The sequence below is a fragment of the Schistocerca nitens genome, chromosome 5 (assembly GCF_023898315.1).
Source record: "Schistocerca nitens isolate TAMUIC-IGC-003100 chromosome 5, iqSchNite1.1, whole genome shotgun sequence".
Taxonomy (NCBI): domain Eukaryota; kingdom Metazoa; phylum Arthropoda; class Insecta; order Orthoptera; family Acrididae; genus Schistocerca; species Schistocerca nitens.
The window spans coordinates 781896540-781919158 of NC_064618.1; the positions used below are offsets into that span (position 1 = coordinate 781896540).

A 22619-nucleotide genomic window follows, 5' to 3' on the forward strand; every position below is an offset into this window, starting at 1 on the left:
AAGGATGTGGGTTTTAAAGGAGAGGGTAAGGAGTCATTCCAATCCCGGGAGCGGAAAGACTTACCTTAGAGGGGAAAAAAGGACAGGTATACACTCGCACACACACACATATCCATCCACACATATACAGACACAAGCAGACATATTAAAAGGCAAAGAGTTTGGGTAGAGATGTCAGTCGAGGCGGAAGTGCAGAGGCAAAGATGTGGTTGAATGACAGGTGAGGTACGAGTGGCGGCAACTTGAAATTAGCGGAGACTGAAGCCTGGTGGATAATGGGAAGAGAGGATATATTGAAGAGCAAGTTCCCATCTCCGGACTTGCTCTTCAATATATCTACTCAGCAGATACACATGCCATTTGTCTGCCATGCCCAGCCACCCTTCCTATGACTCCTCCTTTGATGACCTTTTTGACCAACAGTATGGGGTGTGTCCCTCTTTTCAGTTACTTTCTGGATTTTGCTTTCGGCTATTGCTCCGGCAGCTTTACTTCATGCTCCCCGCCACTTTCCCAATGGGTATGAAGTCTTCACCACCTTGGCTTCATATGGCAGCCTGTGTTCCCCTCGAACTTCATTCACTTCCTAAGGAAACTACTCCAGATTTAGTCTATTGCTGTCAGTTTCTTGACCTTTGCATATAACTTAGTGATAGTCCCTTAGTGTACTCTGATGGCTCTTAGACCATGTATGAGCAGTGCCTATTAGACGGAGGGGGTCTGACAGCCGATCAGTTCCAGTCATTCCACCAGGAAGGAGGTACACGGCTTGTGTTTGTAGTTCAGTCGCGCCTAGATGGTCAATACATTGGTTTGATTGCGTCCGCATTGTTACTTTGTGCCAGGATGGGCTCTCAACAAGGAAAGTGTCCAGGCATGTTGGAGTGAACCAAAGCGATGTTAGGACATGGAGGAGATACAGAGAGACAGGAACTGTTGATGAAAAGGCTCGATCAAGCTGTCAAAGGGCTACTACTGCAATGGATGACAGCTAGCTACGGATTATGGTTTGGAGGAACCCTGACAGCAATGCCACCATGTTGAATAATGCTTTTCGTGCAGCCACAGGACGTCATGTTACGGCTCAATAGGCTGCATGATGCGCGACTTCACTCCTGATGTCTATGCCAAGGTTCATCTTTGTGACCACGACACCATGCAGTGCCGAATGGACTGCTCAGGATTGGCATCACGTTCTCTTCACCGTCGCATATGCTTTCAACCACGCGGAATGTTTCACAAACAAACACAAAATTCTAGCTTTCGCAACCAACGGTTGCCTCGTCAGGAAAGAGGGAAGGAGAGGGAAAGACGAAAGGATTTGGGTTTTAAGGGAGAGGGTAAGGAGTCATTCCAATCCCGGGAGCGGAAAGACTTACCCTAGGGGGAAAAAAGGACGGGTATACACACGCACACACACACACATATCCATCCACACATATACAGACACAAGCAGACATATACAGAGGCTTTCCCGACCCGAACCATTACACCCACAACCTGACAACAGCTTTCGCATCTCGCAACTACCCTCCCGACCTGGTACAGAAGCAAATAACCAGAGCCACTTCCTCATCCCCTCGAACCCAGAATCCCCCACAGAAGAACCACAAAAGTGCCCCACTTGTGACAGGATACTTTCCGGGACTGGACCAGACTCTGAATGTGGCTCTCCAGCAGGGATACGACTTCCTCAAATCCTGCCCTGAAATGAGATCCATCCTTCATGAAATCCTCCCCACTCCACCAAGAGTGTCTTTCCGCCGTCCACCTAACCTTCGTAACCTGTTAGTTCATCCCTATGAAATCCCCAAACCACCTTCCCTACCCTCTGGCTCCTATCCTTGTAACCGCCCCCGGTGTAAAACCTGTCCCATGCACCCTCCCACCACCACCTACTCCAGTCCTGTAACCCGGAAGGTGTACACGATCAAAGGCAGAGCCACATGTGAAAGCACCCACGTGATTTACCAACTGACCTGCCTACACTGTGATGCATTCTATGTGGGAATGACCAGCAACAAACTGTCCATTCGCATGAATGGACACAGGCAGACAGTGTTTGTTGGTAATGAGGATCACCCTGTGGCTAAACATGCCTTGGTGCACGGCCAGCACATCTTGGCACAGTGTTACACCGTCCGGGTTATCTGGATACTTCCCACCAACACCAACCTATCCGAACTCCGGTGATGGGAACTTGCTCTTCAATATATCATCTCTTCACGTTACCCACCAGGCCTCAATCTCCGCTAACTTCAAGTTGCCGCCACTCATACCTCACCTGTCATTCAACGTCATCTTTGCCTCTTCACTTCCGCCTCGACTGACATCTCTGCCCAAACTCTTTGACTTTAAATATGTCTGCTTGTGTCTGTATATGTGTGGATGGATACGTGTGTGTGTGCACGAGTGTATGCCCTTCCTTTTTTCCCCCTAAGGTAAGTCTTTCCGCTCCCGGGATTGGAATGACTCCTTACCCTCTCCCTTAAAACCCACATCCTTTCGTCTTCCCCTCTCCTTCCCTCTTTCCTGATGAGGCAACAGTTTGTTGCGAAAGCTTGAATTTTGTGTGTATGTTTGTGTGTCTGTCGACCTGCCAGCACTTCCATTTGGTAAGTCACATCATCTTTGTTATTAGATATATTTTTCCTACGTGGAATGTTTCCCTCTATTATAAGCATATATATATATATATATATATATATATATATATATATGAATATAACAGAGGGAAACATTCCACGTGGAAAAAATATACCTAAAAAGAAAGAAAGTGATGAGACTTACCAAACAAAAGCGCTGGCAGGTCGATAGACACACAAACAAACACAAACATACACACAAAATTCTAGCTTTCGCAACAAACGGTTGCTTCGTCAGGAAAGAGGGAAGGATAGGGAAAGATGAAAGGAAGTGGGTTTTAAGGGAGAGGGTAAGGAGTCATTCCAATCCCGGGAGCGGAAAGACTTACCTTAGGGGGAAAAAAGGACGGGTATACACTCGCACACACACACATATCCATCCGCATATACACAGACACAAGCAGACATTTGTAAAGGCAAAGAGTTTGGGCCATATATATATATATATATATATATATATATATATATATATATATATATATATATATATATATAAACAAAGATGATGTGACTTACCGAACGAAAGCGCTGGCAGGTCGATAGACACACAAACAAACACAAACACACACACAAAATTCAAGCTTTCGCAACAAACTGTTGCCTCATCAGGAAAGAGGGGAAGGAGAGGGAAAGACGAAAGGATGTGGGTTTTAAGGGAGAGGGTAAGGAGTCATTCCAATCCCGGGAGCGGAAAGACTTACCTTAAGGGGAAAAAAGGACAGGTATACACTCGCACACACGCACATATCCCCCTAAGGTAAGTCTTTCCGCTCCCGGGATTGGAATGACTCCTTACCCTCTCCCTTAAAACCCACATCCTTTTGTCTTCCCCTCTCCTTCCCTCTTTCCTGATGAGGCAACAGTTTGTTGCGAAAGCTTGAATTTTGTGTGTGTGTTTGTGTTTGTTTGTGTGTCTATCGACCTGCCAGCGGTTTCGTTCGGTAAGACACATCATCTTTGATTTTAGATATATTTTTCCCACGTGGAATGTTTCCCTCTATATATATATATATATATATATATATATATATATATATATATATATATATATATATATATACACTCCTGGAAATGGAAAAAAGAACACATTGACACCGATGTGTCAGACCCACCATACTTGCTCCGGACACTGCGAGAGGGCTGTACAAGCAATGATCACACGCACGGCACAGTGGAAACACCAGGAACCGCGGTGTTGGCCGTCGAATGGCGCTAGCTGCGCAGCATTTGTGCACCGCCGCCGTCAGTGTCAGCCAGTTTGCCGTGGCATACGGAGCTCCATCGCAGTCTTTAACACTGGTAGCATGCCGCGACAGCGTGGACGTGAACCGTATGTGCAGTTGACGGACTTTGAGCGAGGGCGTATAGTGGGCATGCGGGAGGCCGGGTGGACGTACCGCCGAATTGCTCAACACGTGGGGCGTGAGGTCTCCACAGTACATCGATGTTGTCGCCAGTGGTCGGCGGAAGGTGCACGTGCCCGTCGACCTGGGACCGGACCGCAGCGACGCACGGATGCACGCCAAGACCGTAGGATCCTACGCAGTGCCGTAGGGGACCGCACCGCCACTTCCCAGCAAATTAGGGACACTGTTGCTCCTGGGGTATCGGCGAGGACCATTCGCAACCGTCTCCATGAAGCTGGGCTACGGTCCAGCACACCGTTAGGCCGTCTTCCGCTCACGCCCCAACATCGTGCAGCCCGCCTCCAGTGGTGTCGCGACAGGCGTGAATGGAGGGACGAATGGAGACGTGTCGTCTTCAGCGATGAGAGTCGCTTCTGCCTTGGTGCCAATGATGGTCGTATGCGTGTTTGGCGCCGTGCAGGTGAGCGCCACAATCAGGACTGCATACGACCGAGGCACACAGGGCCAACACCCGGCATCATGGTGTGGGGAGCGATCTCCTACACTGGCCGTACACCACTGGTGATCGTCGAGGGGACACTGAATAGTGCACGGTACATCCAAACCGTCATCGAACCCATCGTTCTACCATTCCTAGACCGGCAAGGGAACTTGCTGTTCCAACAGGAAAATGCACGTCCGCATTTATCCCGTGCCACCCAACATGCTCTAGAAGGTGTAAGTCAACTACCCTGGCCAGCAAGATCTCCGGATCTGTCCCCCACTGAGCATGTTTGGGACTGGATGAAGCGTCGTCTCACGCGGTCTGCACGTCCAGCACGAACGCTGGTCCAACTGAGGCGCCAGGTGGAAATGGCATGGCAAGCCGTTCCACAGGACTACATCCAGCATCTCTACGATCGTCTCCATGGGAGAATAGCAGCCTGCATTGCTGCGAAAGGTGGATATACACTGTACTAGTGCCGACATTGTGCATGCTCTGTTGCCTGTGTCTATGTGCCTGTGGTTCTGTCAGTGTGATCATGTGATGTATCTGACCCCAGGAATGTGTCAATAAAGTTTCCCCTTCCTGGGACAATGAATTCACGGTGTTCTTATTTCAATTTCCAGGAGTGTATATATATATATATATATATATATATATATATATATATATATATATATATATATATAGAGGGAAACATTCCACGTAGGAAAAATATATCTAAAAACAAAGATGATGTGACTTACCAAATGAAAGTGCTGGCAGGTCGACAGACACACAAACAAACACAAACATACACACAGAATTCAAGCTTTCGCAACAAACTGTTGCCTCATCAGGAAAGAGGGAAGGAGAGGGAAAGACGAAAGGATGTGGGTTTTAAGGGAGAGGGTAAGGAGTCATTCCAATCCCGGGAGCGGAAAGACTTACCTTAGGGGGAAAAAAGGACGGGTATACACTCGCACACACACACATATCCATCCGCACATATACAGACACAAGCAGACATCTCACAAGCAGACATATTTAAAGACAAAGAGTTTGGGCAGAGATGTCAGTCGAGGCGGAAGTGAAGAGGCAAAGATGATGTTGAATGACAGGTGAGGTATGAGTGGCGGCAACTTGAAGTTGCATCACCTTGGTTCTGAGAGTTCTGGAACCTGTAAAGGTAAGCTACTACGAACAGCATAGTGAAGCCATTATTGTAGCCAAGATAGACACAAAGCCTATGCCTACCCCAGTAGTACAAGTTTATATGCCAACTAGCTCCACACACAAAGAAGAGATTGAAGAAATGTACGATGAGATAAAAGTAATTATTCAGATAGTGAAGGGAGATGAAAAGTTAATAATCATGAGGTACTGGAAATCGATAGTAGGAAAAGGAAGAGAATAAAAAGCAGTAGGTGAATATGGAATGGGGGGTAAGGAATGAACGACGAAGCTGCCTGGTAGAATTTTGCACTGAGAATACCTTAATCATAGCTAACACTGTGATATTCCTGGCTGTGGCTGCCAGTATTTTATCTTGCTAGAAGCTCGCCTTGATGTACCTTGATACACATGAAGTAGCATATGGTACAAAAGTGGAGTGAGGTACAAGCAGATGGTACAGTATGTACCGGAGAGTCTGCCAATTGTACTAAACTTGCTTCTGGTTGCTAGGCACATAAGGGTGTTAGGCGCAAAATGCCTAACTTCTCTCGTTTATTATTTATATACTTTCATTGTATTTCACACAGTTTTTAGTATGACAATCTCTCATGGTTACCGTACAAATCTACCATTTTTGTTTATTAAATTTCACTAGTTTTGAGGAACATAAGAGTAATGAGTGCTTCAGACACCTTCGGGTCGTTTTGGCACGGCTGGGAGATGAAGTACTTCAGCTGCGCTAGTCTCTCTGTTTCGGGTGATCTTCAGAGCTGGAAATGTATCTCTGTTTCAGACAGACACGTCTCACTCTACAGTGAAAGTTGTCAAAAAAGTTACCGCACTATTAAGAAAACTATCTTGAGTGTTGTAGAAGACAGTGTAAAAAACCGCATATGTTAATGAGAGGTGTCACCTACCATCATTGTCAGTACTACAGAATTTGCACTCTGTAGATACAGAGACTAACCTAGCAAGTGGCATCACACAAAAAAGCACAAACTGAAAGGTTTCAGATAGATTACATAATGGTAAGACAGATTTAGGAACCAGGTTTTAAATTCTAAGACACTTCCAGTGGCAGATATGGACTCTGACCAAGATCTATTGGTTATGAACTGCAAAAAGGAGGGATTTAAGGAGATGGAACCTGGATACACTGAAAGAACCAGAGGTTGAACAGAGTTTCAGAAAGAGCATTAGGGAACGATTGACAAGAAAAGGGGAATGAAATACAGTAGAAGAAGAATGGGTAGCTTTGAGAGATGAAATAACGAAGGCAGTAGAGGATCAAGTAGGTAAAAAAAAGGGGACTGGTAGAAATCCTTGGGTAACAGAAGAGATATTTTAGTTAACTGATGAAAAGAGAAAATATTAAAATGCAGTAAATGAAGCAGGCAAAAGAGAATACAAACGTCTCAAAAATGAGATCGACAGGAAGTGCAAAATGGCTAAGCGGGGATGGCTAGAGGACAAATGTAGGGATGTAGAGGCATATATGACTAGGCGCAAGACAGATACTGCCTACAGGAAAATTAAGGAGACCTTTGGAGAAAAGAGAACCACTTGTGTGAATATCAAGAGCTCAGATGGAAAACCACTTCTAAGCCAAGAAGGGAAAGCAGAAAGTTTGAAGGATTACATAGAGGATCTATACAAGGGTGATGTACTTGAGGGTAATATTATGGAAATGGAGGAGGACGTAGATGAAGACAAAATCAGAGATAAGATACGGTGTGAAGAATTTGACAGAGCACTAAAAGACCTAAGTTGAAACAAGGCCCCGGGAGCAGACAACATTCCATTAGAACTACTGATAGCCTTGGGAGAGCCAGACCTGACAAAACTCTACCATATGGTGAGCAAGATGTATGAGACAGGCGAAATACCCTCAGACTTCAAGAAGAATATAATAAATTCAATCCCAAAGAGAGCAGATGTTGACAGGTGTGAAAATTACCGAACTATCAGTTTAGTAAGTCACGGCTGCAAAATACTAACATAAAATCCAAGGAGAAGAAATAAAGACTTTGAGTTTTGCCTACGACATTGTAATTCTGTCAGAAACAGCAAAGGACCTGGAAGAGCAGTTGAATGGAATGGACAGTGTCTTGAAAGGACGAGGATAATGGAATGTAGTCGAATTAAATCAGGTGATGCTGAGGGAATTAGATTAGGAAATGAGACACTTAAAACAGTAAATGAGTTTTGCTATTTGAGAAGCAAAATAATTGATGATGGTTGAAGCACAGAGGATATAAAATGACTGGCAATGGCAAGGAAAGCGTTTCTGAAGAAGAGAAATTTGTTAACATCGAGTATAGATGTAAGTGTCAGGAAGTCTTTTCTAAAAGTATCTGTATGGAGTATAGCCATGTATGGAAGTGAAATATTGACGATAAATACTTTAGACAGGAAGAGAATAGAAGCTTTCAAAATGTGGTGCTACAGAAGAGTGCTGAAGATTAGATGGGTAGATCACGTAACTAATGAGGATGTACTGAGCAGAATTGGGTGGAGGAGGAATTTGTGGCACAACTTTACTAGAAGAAGGGATCAGTTGGTAGGACATGTTCTGAGGCATCAAGGGATCACCAATTTAGTATTGGAGGGCAATGTGGAGGGTAAAAATCAATGAATTTACGAAGCAGACTCAGAAGGATGTAGGTTGCAGTAGTTAGTTGGAGATGCTTGCACAGAATAGAGTAGCACGGAGAGCTGCATCAAACCAGTCGCTCGACCGAAGACCACAACAACAAAAATCTCTGATGCTGGTTATCTTTGGTTTGTGATGGCACTAATGTTTACAGAGAGAGAGAGAGAGAGAGAGAGAGAGAGAGAGAGAGTGTGTGTGTGTGTGTGTGTGTGTGTGTGTGTGTGTGTGTGTTGTAGTGCCCCCAGAATTTTACGAAAAGCAGGGCGTAAGGATGAGCATGGGATACTGCACCCATTTATTGTTTGTACAGGCGAAACTGGAAGGGAGATAATTCATCGGCGCTGGCAAGTGTTCAGCTCGACCTGCCAAGAATAATCAAATACGGCCCGGAAGCTCCATGGCCGGCTGCAAATAGTAATGTGCTTTGTATTGTTGAAAAACATATGGAGTGACTCGAGATAGTGACTGTTTAGTAGACGTTGAACTGCTGTTGAGAGTACTTGGACTGGACGTGGATAGTCAGCCACGACAAAAGCTTATGTATTAATTGTGTTCAAAAATGTGTGATTAACTAACTGGTCCTTGGTTTCCGGTAATGTGTGGGCTTACGTCATAAAGTTTAGTTGTTTTTTTGTACAAAGTGGAAATAAATATGTTCTGGTGCATTTAATGATATTTCAAGAGTAGCGTATTTTTTAAATAAGAAGAGAGAGAGCGAGAGAGTGAAAATTTCCCCTTCCTAGCAGTGAAATCTTCGGAGAAGCATCCGGTGCTAGCAGAAGACAACGGTGCTGCAAGAAAGCAGAACCAGCATTCTTCAACAAGTAAGTCTACAAAAACGCTAAACATTACACCAGGCCACCGCAAGAACGTGGCGACTGTAAAGAAAGGACCTGAGAAAGAAGGGCAAATATTAAAGAAGTTATAAGAAAAAGAAAAAAAAACAGTTGGGAGTTGCCATAGCAACCGATAACAGCGAGGCTGAAGAAGGATTCCACGATACTTATCCAGAAATATCGTGTTGATAAATGGTGAAATGATTAAGGGAATCAAGAAAATCGCACAACGCTGCAGTTAGTCTCAAATCGCCGCCACCGCCGTCTACCAACGCCGCCACCGCCGCACACCAACGCCGACGCTGCCGTACAACAACGCTGACGCAGCCATCCACAAAAGCCGACGCCGTCGTCCACCTACGCTGACGCCGACGTCCATCGACGCTGATGCCGCCATACACCAGTGCCATCGCCGCCTTCCACCGACGCCGGGTGAGCTACTACTGACCTTTGATTGTTTGTGAAGTGTGGGGGGTTGTGGAAATAAGCAAGTGTACTTTTATTGATAACTAGATTAAAGGCAAAACAAAACACAATGGAAAAGGAACATGAATCCATAGAGTCTGTTGGAGCTATGAGAATTGAAAAACAGGGGCCAGATTTAGGCGAATTAATGAGGTTTATCAAAGTGTAGTTTGAATCACAAAACTAGAGGCTCAAGTTAATATCCGAAGTAATCAGATGCAAGAATTGAAAAAAGAATTGAAAAAAGAATTGTCCGATTCCCTGAGTGAACAGACAAATATTTTATTTAAGGATGTAGAACAAAGAAATGAAGCTAAACAAAAAGGGTTAGTTCAAAAATTAGAATATGATGTAGACTGTAAATGTAGTAATTTGGAAACACAAGTTAACGAAAAATACGACTCTTTGGAAAATGTATGTAATGTTACATTTAATGTGGTCAATCAAGAATTAACTACACTAAAACCCAATGTCCAGAAACAAGATAAGTGGTCCCCCTAGTAAAGGTGCAAAATTCAGGGGTCAAATCATGGGTGGAAACTGTAGAGCAGAACTTCAAAGAAAAGTTAATGTTTGCAGAGCTTACAAATTTGAATGGCTTGGAAAAACAAAGTAGAAGAATAAATAGGACAAAAGGTTCAAGAGAAATTAAGTGTTGATATCTCTTCGCCTTTAGTAACTTCCGATTTAGATAACACCAAGAAAGACTTAGAAACATTGAGGAAAGAATTCAAGCTTATGCAGGAGAAACTTTCTGATAATGGACCTCAGTTTACCAGGCATGAAGTTAAGGAATTTTTAGCCTGGGAAAATATACAACACATTTTGATACCCAACTATAATCTATCTTCGAACCCTTGTGAAAGAGTAATGAAAGAGATTGGTAGGTTGTGCCGCACTTATTGCCACAACACTCATACCTCATGGGCAGAAATAATTAAAGATTTTGAGCTTATTCTAAATGAACTACCGCATTTATCTACAGGAATGACACCCGTAGAAGCCATTGGCAAGCCATTTATAGGAGAACCTCTAATTAAGTGTTTTATGTGGCCGGAACAAAAAGCTACTGATCTTCAAGCCATTCAGGAAAGAGTTGGTAGAAACTTACATAGGAGCGCCCAACAAAGGGTAGATAAATACAATGCAACCGCAACTGACCCAGAATACCATGTAGATGACTTAGTATTAGTAAAACAACACCTTCGAAGTTCAGCACTGGAAAAAGAAACACGCAATTTTTTTTCTGAAGTACATAGGACCTTATCGTATTCAATCAATAGTACACCAAATAACCCTATATTTAGTAGATCCTGTGATGGGAGAGGAAAAGGGAATGTATAATGTTAAGGATATAAAATGATATGTACAAAACCCCCAGGGACGTTGATGTTCTGTGTCAACAGGCGGAGTGACGTCCGCCAGTTCCCGAGTTGGGTTTGGTGTTGCTTCCACATTAGTTTTCCTATACCGAACTCCCTTCAAATCTTCGACTATACTGTAATCAATTTATAGCCCTTAAGCTATCCTATCATATTAGTATTAAAAGAGACCAATTATGACTACACGATTATGACTAATTTAAGGAGTCACAATAAACAGTAACCTCTAAGCATGAGATAAAACTAACAGGGTAACATTCTAACAGGAGATATAATATGATGGTACTATTTACGAAGAATGATACCTAGATGACATGAACTGAACATGTGTATGAAATATAGAGGAAGTGACTAACTGAATAACTATTTGATTATAGAGTATATAATTTCTGTTTTTATAGAATGTTTTATATTTTTTGTGAAGTGTGATGTGATTGGGGAGGGTTTATATCTAATTTTGAAAGGGGTGGGTAGCATAGGCACAGACATGACCTACACACCACGCCCTTCATACAAACCTCACAAACAAGTGTGACTGGTTCTTCATCATTTGCCATTCCATAGGAGTTGCTAAGATCTTTTCTTCGGGGACTTCAAAGGTGACGGTGAGAATGTCCGTTCTGCAGGAGACGCCGAACATCATACCTCCCCCGGCTTCTCACTTAAGTACCGGCGAAGTGGGGATCCTGGGGAACGGGGAAGGATTTCCTGTCTTTGGGGCTGTCTTCTTTCTTTCTTCGATCTTAGCAACCGATTCTTTTATTTCCTTTCTTACTTCTCTTAAGAGTACCAATCTATCTTTCCCTCTGTCCACATTCATATACTTCTATCACTGAAGTCCTTCTCTTTTCAGTGATTTCTACAAATCTTCAACTAAGAACCTTAGTGGGCCGAAGAATCAGGACGCACGATCACACTTCCACACTCAAACAATTAAATACAAAGACACAGACAAGTAATACACAGGGAGATGTAACAACCGTCTTAGATAAGGGGGGAGTAGTGCTCAGGAAGGGCTTGAGCACATGTGCTAAGTAATGACGGTTGCACATCTCAAGTGAAATGGTATAGTAAGCTTAAGCTAAAGGAACAAGGCGGGACGAAGTGTATATCCACCTGTGTTCATAGTTATAGTAGTACAAAGTAATATGAATGGAGATAAAAAGAAATAGATATTAAGCCAGAGGTATCGAGTCCAATAAGTTTCTGATGAATAATAGGATTGTGCAGACCGAATAGGCCGATGAAAAGAAATAAAGTTACAACCATGGACGAAACATATGTAGTTATTAAGGCTATATAAGTAAGCTGTAAGCAATGAACAAGCAAAGAATTTAAGCAGGTAGGCTGAAGGACTCAGGAGGAGGAAAGGAGAGGTAGATAGAAATTTTACCAGGAAATATTAAATAAAATAATGTGCACGGGAGTACGAAAGAGGCAAGACTATGAATCATTGTTAGAGAAGATAGGGAGGTCGCATCCGGTATAGATGACATGAGAGAAAGAGAGGCAGGTAGGCAGACCCAGAGGAGGCTGACCTATACTGTGCGGTCAGGGGCACCAAAAAGGGGATTGACCTGTACCATAGTTTTGTATAAATGGAAGGGGCATACCTACCCAAGGATGAGGAAGAAGATGTTTCCATAGTATCAACCCTTACATAGATTGGAACCCAAAGGGAAAGGGTGGTATAGTGAGCTGAGATTGTAGTGGAAAGTTTCTCCTGGTAAATTTGAATTCTAAAATTTTTTAAATAGAAAAGACGAGTTCTGCACGAGGAGATAGAAAAAAGAGAAAACCCCCAGTACAACTAATTTTTTTTCAGACCCGGAAAACCAGTGGTTATCACTGCAACAGCTTCTTAAAAAAAAGAAAAAAAAGTAAAGACTCGACTCAGAATAACGCCTGAACTTTGAAACTGGCTAAGGGGAAGGATTTATTTTGGCCACATCCTGGAAGCAAGAGTAGATAACTCTATTGGAAATAGATAATACTTGTTGTACTATTAGTTTATCATACTACTATATCTATGAACGATATTACCAACAGCTTAATGAAATACTGGAGATGGAAGAGAGTTTTTGTACTTAATGTTTTTATGTAGTACAAAGTAACAAGATAAGTGTTAAGAAAAGAAATTATTAAAATATATGTTGTGTGCAAAATAACGAGTGTTCGAGCTAAGGGGAGGGATATGTAGTGCCCCCAGAATTTTACAAAAGTCTGGAGGGACTTGTGTTCCAGCCGTTTCGAACATGCGTTATTTTAAAGCAGGGCGTAAGGATGAGCATGGGATACTGCACCCATTTATTGTTTGTACAGGCGAAACTGGAAGGGAGATAATTCGTCGGCACTGGCAACTGTTCAGCGCGACCTGCCAAGAATAATCAAATACGGCCAGGAAGCTCCGTGGCCAGCTGCAAAGAATAATGTAGCTTTGTATTGCTGAAAAACAAATGGAGTGACTCAAGATAGTGACTGTTTAGTAGACGTTGAACTGCTGTTGAGAGTACGTGGACTGGATGTGGATAGTCAGCCATGATAAAAGCTTGTGTATTAATTGTGTTCAAAAATGTGTAATTAACTGATCCTGGGTGCCCGGTAATGTGTGGGCTTACGTCATAAAGTTTTTTTTTTTTTTTTCTTTTTTTTTTTTTTTTTGTACAAAATGGAAGTAAATATGTTCTGGTGCATTGAATGATATTCCAAGAGCAGCTATTTTTTAAAAAAGAAGAGAGAGAGCGAGATTCTTCAACAGGTAAGTCCACGAAAACGCTTAACATTACACCGGGCCACCGCAGAGTGTGTGTGTGTGTGTGTGTGTGTGTGTGTTATATCTTTATGGAGTTTCTGTGGAAACCACGGTTTTAAATTCGCAGCGCTTACTTGCTGCAGTTTTGCCTTTAAACTGGAAGGGTATGCTCCAGTGAAATACCAACAGTTGTCTATGACATTATCTGGATGCATTCCCGTAAGTTATTTGAACATTACATATGCCGGGAGAAACTAAGGTCTCACATTGTGTCCTTTGGCTTATCAGGGAACACAAACATTTCTCTAAAATTCATTGTTTGTTATCTTCTCCCAATGAAACTATGGCTAACGTAACATCAGCTATGCTCAAATTTTTGCATTGCAACAAGAAACCTAAGCAGCCATACATCCCCTGGAGGGAAGCTCTCAAAGCACTGTCACACAAATGTCTCTTCGTATGCTTCACAATAATGTCGCCATTCCAAAGATATGATGTGGATCTCTACAGGGGTTGTATTTGTTGTACTGTGTACAATAAAGAACTGTATTGCAGGATAAAAACTGCATGTTGATATCTAGCCCAGAGTTATTTCTTTTGATAAACCATTTCTTTGAACTGCAAGGTTAAACCAGTGTATAAAGTGAAATGAACAAATGAACTGGATATCACAGATGGCAATTCAAGCCGCCAGTAGAACTTGAAGGGAATTTCATGTTTCATAAATTCTGTGGAGGAAATTATCTGAGGACAATGGATTGCAAAATGTAGATTATGTATTCAATAACTTCAAAATACCACAGTAACATAATCTGTTATTTCTTCAGTCCCTTTGATTTGTCATGGACACAACTTTCTAGAAAATAATATTTAGGACACACCAGAAATTAAATGATTATTTAATTTTAATAAGTTATGTAACACACTGTTTCTGGAAGACAAATATCATATTCACGAGAATACACTAAATGTTGCAGGTTGATAAAAAAGGAAGTAACAAGCAGTCGAAGTGTTACAGTAACACTGTAATCACGTTATTTGCTGCCACAACCCCTCAATATTGATAAGATTCTATCATACTTCAGCAACCTTTCCTAAAGCTAAGGCTGTCATTCTTGTTTATTATGCCACACCTGGAAAGCTACTTATTACTGATAAGGGTGTTGTGCTTTTTTATGCTATAAAGAGATCCTCCATTAATCTGGTTTATATCCAACAAATCTTGTTACTGCCCAATTCTCTACTATTGTCACCAAGTATGGTTAAACATTGCCTATGTCTGAAGATATGAATATCAACCACATCAAAATTAGAATCTGACAACTCTAGTCAAAAATCCTGAGAGTGCAAGACAGCTATAGGTCATAATACTGTATTTTATTGCTCAACACCAGCCATTATATATAAATATCTTAAAATGCTGCAAATTGGAACATTACTTGCTTGTTATCTTAAAGAATGCGGCTTATATGATGGTAATTACTTCCTCGCGATCATATGCCTCACAGGAAATCTGACGGTTTCTAATCTACTTGGCTGAAATACAAAAACTTTTTATGGCACCACCTGTGTTAACCACAGTTAACCTCTCTTACAGTAATATGTAAATTGAATGACTGCTGTTATTTTCATTCGTTATTGTAAATATCTTATCAACACTGCGACAGACATAAGAAGAAAGTGTTGTAAAAATAGCTTACATTCCAGTGAAAAGACTCCTTCAATTTTGGTGCTAAGTTTTCATTATACAATTTTTCTGCTTGGAGGAGGTATTTTGCTGTTTTGTCACGTACAAACTTTTTCCGTTGTGAGTCTGGGTCATCTGTTAAAAAAAAATCACAAAGCATGTTGAACAGATAAACACAGTTAATGAATGCACACCTGAAATCAACAAATCTGATAAAATATATTTTCCCATTAACTACATTCATATGACATCGGACTCAGGGTTATACTGATTAGGTCAAAAATGTTCATTTTGTCTGCAACCATGCAAAAAATAAATGTGATCTTTTTCATTGTGGATAAATTTAGTTAAGATGATGTGACAAATACAAAATAAAAAGAAGACTTACAAAAACTAGTTTAACTCTTTATCAGGAGCAGTATTAGCAGCATTTTACATCCATTTCTGGATAGAGACCTCCTCTATACTTGACCATGCATTTTGCTTTTTAACTACACACACCTATATTGCTCCCGTGCATTTTCCAAAGTTATCCATCCATCTTCCACTGGGTCAACATTTCAGTCTTTATCTTGAAATCCAGTACATAACATCCTAGGTCCATCTACCACCCATTCACTTAGCAACATATCCTGCTGACCTACACTTCATTTTCATTAAGGTCCTAAGTATAAGTACTACAACAGTCTGTTCCATGATCCATTTGTTTCATTTCTTGTACTTCCCATAATTTTAAACATGAATCTTTCCATCTGTTACTAAGCAACCCTCAATTATTGAATGGCTTTTGCATTAAAAGTGTTTCACAGTTGGTCATACAAGCAGATTGTAGGCTTTCCTTTTTACATACTTTAGTTGTTTTGTTCTGAAAGTCTCATTTAGTTTACCAAAAGCACTCCAGGCCATTTTTATTCTTTTGTTTGTTTCTTTTGCTGTCCATCCACTTGTCTTAAATTGCTCTAATTACAACACTTGTGAACTGGTTCTTTGACTTCTTTATTACAAGGTGCAATATTCTTTTCGATGTGTTATTGTACATTATTTTAGTCTTATTATGACTGATTTTCAAGCTTACATTCAAACCTGTTGAATACAGTTGTTCTATACATGTTGAAATTCATCTCTATTAGCAGCAAACTAAATCAGCAGTAAAACAAAGAAGTGTCACTTATGTTCCATTAATGTCTATTCCCCATTCACTCTCCCAGAACAAACACTATAATGCTAAGGATAGTTTCAAAAGCTGTAGCACTGATTTCACACATTCTTTAGTATATTAACAAAGATTGAGTCAAGGTCTTTTAAGGATTGTTAATAAAGTTTCAATGAAAGTCACAAGTTTTCTCAAAATATGTGAATGCCACTTCGATGATAGGCAATGAAAAACTCATAATTCCACCTGTCTCTGGAAATCTCTAATTACAGTGACTCCATTATCAAAGAGAGACCTGAAAGTGCTTTGATTTCTCAAATTTGTCAATAACTAGGCTTCTACCATATAGTTACAAATGTATTAACATTATCTGTATCACTTTATATATTTTTTATAAAACCGTTTTCGCTTCCACTGTAAAATTTAACAAAATGGAATCACAAGATTTCCACTGCCTACCACTGACTTACTGCTCCATTCCACAATTTCATTTATGGCTGTAAATTGTCGATTGTAGATTGGCACAACCAAAAGACACACATTATCTTTTACATACATACATACACACACACACACACACACACACACACACACACACACACACACACACACAAGCAAGTACACCTCACGCACACATGATGCCATCTCCAGCAGCTCAGATCAGAATCAAACATGCACGTAGAACTGAAGCAGCAATCTGGAGGGTGTGGGAAATGGGAAGGGATAGCAGGGTAGGGGTGGGGGGGTGGTGGGGGGGGGGGGGGGAGAGAGAGAGAGAGAGAGAGAGAGAGAGAGAGAGAGAGAGAGAGAGAGAGAGAAGAGCACTGTCTGGTGAAGTGTGCACGGACTAGGTAGCCAACAGGCACCTGTTGGCTGTCTAATCTCTGCATGCTCCACTAGACCGCAATCTTCTCTCGCCCCACCCATACCCTGCTATCCATTCCCTACCCCTCCCAGATTGCTGCTTTCATTTTATATGATAGCTGCATTGCAGTCTGAGCTGCTGGAGATGGCAGTCGTGTGCGTGAGGTGTGCTTACTTGTGGGAATGAATGTGTGTGTGTGTGTGTGTGTTTTCTTTTCTGATGAAGCCTTGGTCACAAGCTAATTTGTGGCTTTTTGTTGTGCCTATCTGCAACTGAAAGTGTCATCTTTATGGTAAGCAGCAGTCTACCTTTTACTTATATTGCTAATATTCCAACCTGGAGTTTCCATTGTTTAAATTGACAATTGTGCTATATTCACTTCTAATGTCAGTTTAAAAACTCATATTTTAATGAGTGTACCTTTTACAATAAGGAAAGGAGTGAATAGTAGTTTGTCTCTCATCTTTCTCCATTCTTGGGAAGCAGAGCAGTTACAAAATAATTCCAATTTTGAGTAACTGTCTTCTTTTGCAAACATTCTTTAAACAATTGCGCAAGTTTCTTTTGTAACATTTTTACACCATGATAAACCATTTCCATTCAGTAATCATCTGTACAGCATTTGTGATCTTCATACCTCAAATGGCTTTGCACTCTTTATCTAGTATTACTTTTGGATTGTAATTATTTTCACTGTCAACTGACAGTGTGTATGACTCATATGTTAAGTTATAGCAACATCTAAATAAATTGTGGAGTGTTGGTATAATTTTCTATCTGTTGTTATTGTTCCACCTACCATCTTAATAGATAAACTGTAGTTTCTATCTGACTTAAATTTCAGTTTTGTTTTCGTCATAATTTTATTGTTTTTTGATTGTTTCCCATCACCAAATTTTTATTGTATCTTCTCACATCCTCACAAAGATATTTTGAATAGCTTTGTTTAATTCATTGTGTTCTGTCAAGTGTATATGAGTATTAGTAACTGTAAGTATTATTATAACAAAAGTAAAAATCAGTGTCAAAGGAATCTCTCATAGAATGTTTAGAACAATTCTGTAAAGATATTTCTCGTAAATAATATACAAACAATGAAAAAACAGAAGGAAACTTGGAACAAAACTCACTCTTACATGGAATTTTGTGAACAAATTGTTTCACAAAATTTCAGACAGAGAAACATGACAACATAGAATCAATAGACAAGACTGGACAGGCATAAAAAAAGAGACAGGATAACATTTATAACACATTCAGTACAATAGAATAAGCTGTCATAATTGAAAGATTTCCGAATTGAATTTCAAAAAGTAAGAGGTATGGTAATTTAACCATTGAGGTCAATATGTCCCTACAAGCATAATAGAAATTTGTATCTCACTTGTTTACAAAATTATTATTTTCAAAACATACAACATTCTCCCTCTTAACAGGGGGACCTTCCGATCTCAGAAATTCAGTTCAGTATGAGACTTCACAGATTAGTAGTAAACTTCAAGGGTGTTCACTCAGATGTCTTAAAGCACACTATCCAGAAAATTCTGAAAAAAAGGGCTCTAAGTTTCAAATGTATTTCATACACACTTCAAATATGGGTCATAAGCAGCAAGATGGCAGATACGTCAAGTAGCTCAACCAGTAGTGTGCTAGACTGTCATATGGTTGATCTTGTTTGATCCTAGCTACCTGCCAGAACAGTTTCATTATGTTGTATTAATTGTTTTAAAAATTATTACAACTGTTAAATAAAGTTAATGATCTAAATTATTATCAATTAAATCATAAATAATTTCATTTTGTTTATGACATGTCTGTCACAGTTACTTAAAATGTGAATTACCCTCATCAATATTTTCCTTTAAAAAGTTGAACAGTTTCAAATGTATTTTTAATGGAGGTAAATTAATTACCACTGTCACAAAATTCTGGGTGGAGTTTCAGTTATATATATATATATATTTTTTTTACAATATCATGTTCATTTGTCAATTTTTGTATTTTATGTGCAAGCACCAGAATGATAACTGTCAGAAAAACAATGAAAACAAAAAGTATTTTGGCATCTTGCACAATTTATGAAGGATGAATGTTTGTAGGAACAACCCTTTTTTTAAGATCTGTTGAAAACCATACTTCGTTAACATTCCTGAAAATTTATCTTTCATTAGAAATCGTGGAAGCATATCAGGCATATCGGATCATTTCCTTAAAAATTGGCAATGGCAGCTTATGATGGACTATTGATTGTATTTTTATAGTTTTGCAAGAATTTATTTCTCTATTATTTTCAGTAAGGTAAGTGCAATTTTGTATACGATTTATTAGATTTTTTACTTGTCTATAAAAACAGACATCACATGTTTGAACAAGTGGAGTACATTTTGGAGGAATCACTAATTGTAAATGTTAGTGATTTGTCATCATCCTGAAAGATTTTGTTGTGTAATTCAGGATTTGCTTTTCCAGCCCAAGAGTCAATAATTAACAGAAACCATTCTTGACCGACAGACTTCAAACATCGGTTGAGAAAGTCAGTATAGAGTTCTGTTGTTGGCTTCTCAGATTTTGAAGACACTATTACAAAGTTTTTATAATTTTACTTATATTATTTTACTGTTTTTTTTATACTCAGGTACCTAAGTTACTGGTTGTCTCTTGTAAACAAACACTTGAGGTAGAATGTTTCCAGACAGTGAGAGCATATTGAGTGGTATATGTATGTTAAGGTGTCCATTTCATTTTCATTGAAAAAGGGGATATTTAAAATAAATTTGAGAAAAACCTGGGACAATGAAGAAAAAAAAAAGGGACATAAATATTGTATAGACTAATTTAATGCACATACAAGTTACCTTTAAAACGTGCACTCAGATGACCCCAAATAACTTTTTACAATTATTCTGCCACACTATCACCGTACTTTTCACTTTTATGTACTTTATCAAGAAGTGCATATTCATTTGAAATTGTATCATAAAAGTCAGTACATGATACACCATTAAAAGTGTGTTTTGACAATGAGCAAGGCCCTCACTGTTTCAACTTTCATTCTGGCCCCCCCCCCCCCCCCCCCATCTGACCACAAAGAGTTCACTTACGAAAACACACGTTCCACAGCAGCATTTGGCCCAGGAATCGCCAGACAAAACTCCACCAAATGAATCATGTTTTTCATGTTAATGTTTTTATTTTTGAAATAAGCAAATATTTCAGACCATGTTGCACTAACACTTTCTTTGTCTCCTCCTTCACTTTTTATGAAGTTCTGTGCACATGAAAATTCATCAAACAGTTTGTCTTCATCAACAGGAAAATTTGGTACAATACTTTTAACAAAAACACAACAGTCCTGAATATCCTTTACTGTAGCTGCTCCTTTTCAGTATTAACCCAGTCAAATGCTTTAAAAGGCGTGAGAAATGGTAAACACCATTCTTTAATATACTCAATGCAAGAGTCATAGAAGATGTCAGCATAAATATGAAATTGTTCTACAGTAATTTCACCCTCTTCTTCCAGCTTTCTTAGAGTCTCATGTACAAAGTATGTGGGAAATCTTTCAGATTTTCTACATTGCAATTTGCTCATTATTTGATTAGTTCTTGATAAACTTCCACTAATGTGATTTCTTGTTTCTCAATGCATTTAATTGTTGTGGAGAAAGGTTTTAGCTGGCTAGCAAGAAAATGTAGAAGAACAATAGACACAAGGTTATCAAAGAATTGTTTAAGGATAACAGGACACTTATCAAGGGAAATGAAATATGATTTCAAAGCAGGAAATTTCTCTACAATTCTTTCCAATGCTGGTAGCAGAGATACCCACCTTGTCTTGCTGTGCCCAAGTACAGTTTTGTATACAGTTTCAGTTAACTTACAGAATGACTTCAGAGATTCAACCCTTACTGTATATATGCGGAAATGCTGGTAGATTTTGTTTACAATTAATTGGCAGTCGATGGGTAGGCGATCTGAGCCAGTTTGTAAGGAATTGTGCACCACATGTGCTGGACAGTCAACACCTACTATATTATTCACTATGTTCTGTTGCAGTTTATAGAACAAATTGTTTTTTTTTTTTTTTTTTACTTTCCTCTGCTTGCCACCAAAATTGGTGTTAGTGTTGTCTGCAGAAACTACAATCACCTTTCCCTCAAGATTATATTTCTTTAAAACCTCCAGCACATAATTCTGAAGTAAATCTGAAGTTTCTCCAGCTAAATTAAGCAATTCGAGCACTTTCACCGTGATGCCATTTTCAGGGTGAAAATACCTGATAAGGAGAGGAACCAACTTCAAATCCGGATGTTTGGATGTATCAATCATTACAGAAATGAATCGAGCACTTTTCAGTTCATTTAAAACCTGCTGAGCTGCATATGGTGCAATAACATTTGAAATGATTGCATTACATTTTGTGTGTCCACATGTGAATTTAGGATTGAAAAGTTTTTTAACAACTGCTGTAGTACAGTTCATTGACTTAAAGCTATGGTTATGCATTGCACTGTGGTATGCAAACGTAGCTTCTTGTGCTGCCAACGGCCTATCCATTTCTGCTACTAATTTTAAATTTACATAGTAGTCACTCACGCATTTGTTTGCTCTTTTCGTTTGATCACTCATGCGATGTTTCTTAATCTTAATGTGATTCACAATGTCAGACCTTACACCATGATCAATAGCAAATTTCAATCTGCACGGCATACGTTGTACAGTTTCTCCACTACCAGTGATAAAAGGAAACTTGCTTTTTATATTGCTGTTAAAATTACACTTTTGTTTTGGCATAATGAAACACTGATTGCACAGTGCAAAACATTAACAGTGAGGTGATGAAAGCCAGAGAGCAAGTATTAGTGGTATAGAGTATCTCTGGACCGAAAGGACGGATTCAGTGGATCGATTTTGAAGAGAAGAATCTTTGTTGTTATTCGTAACCTATAGTGCGTTTAAAATTACTTGCGATTGTTGACAGTTCGGTACATGTTTGGGTTATGCTGAAAGTAATCACACGCTTCCTAGCGTAAATAATTGAGCAGTTAATAGCAAATCAAACAACCAGTAGCGTAAAATACTCTAGCCAAGTGGAATCATAAAACAACGGGACATTTGAGCGTCATCAAAAAAACTTTCGGGACAGCGGGACACTTTGGTAAAAAACGGGACTGTC

General features: G+C 39.9%; 1 protein-coding gene across 1 annotated transcript in view; it reads right to left on the reverse strand.

The window, feature by feature from the left end:
• Window positions 1-22619, reverse strand: part of LOC126259648 (ribosomal protein S6 kinase delta-1) — a 207463-nt gene that overhangs the window by 121339 nt on the left and 63505 nt on the right. Inside the window, exon 7 of the mRNA XM_049956580.1 lies at window positions 15440-15561. Within this exon, the coding sequence (XP_049812537.1) occupies window positions 15440-15561 (122 nt within the window). The remainder of the gene's footprint in view (window positions 1-15439; window positions 15562-22619) is intronic.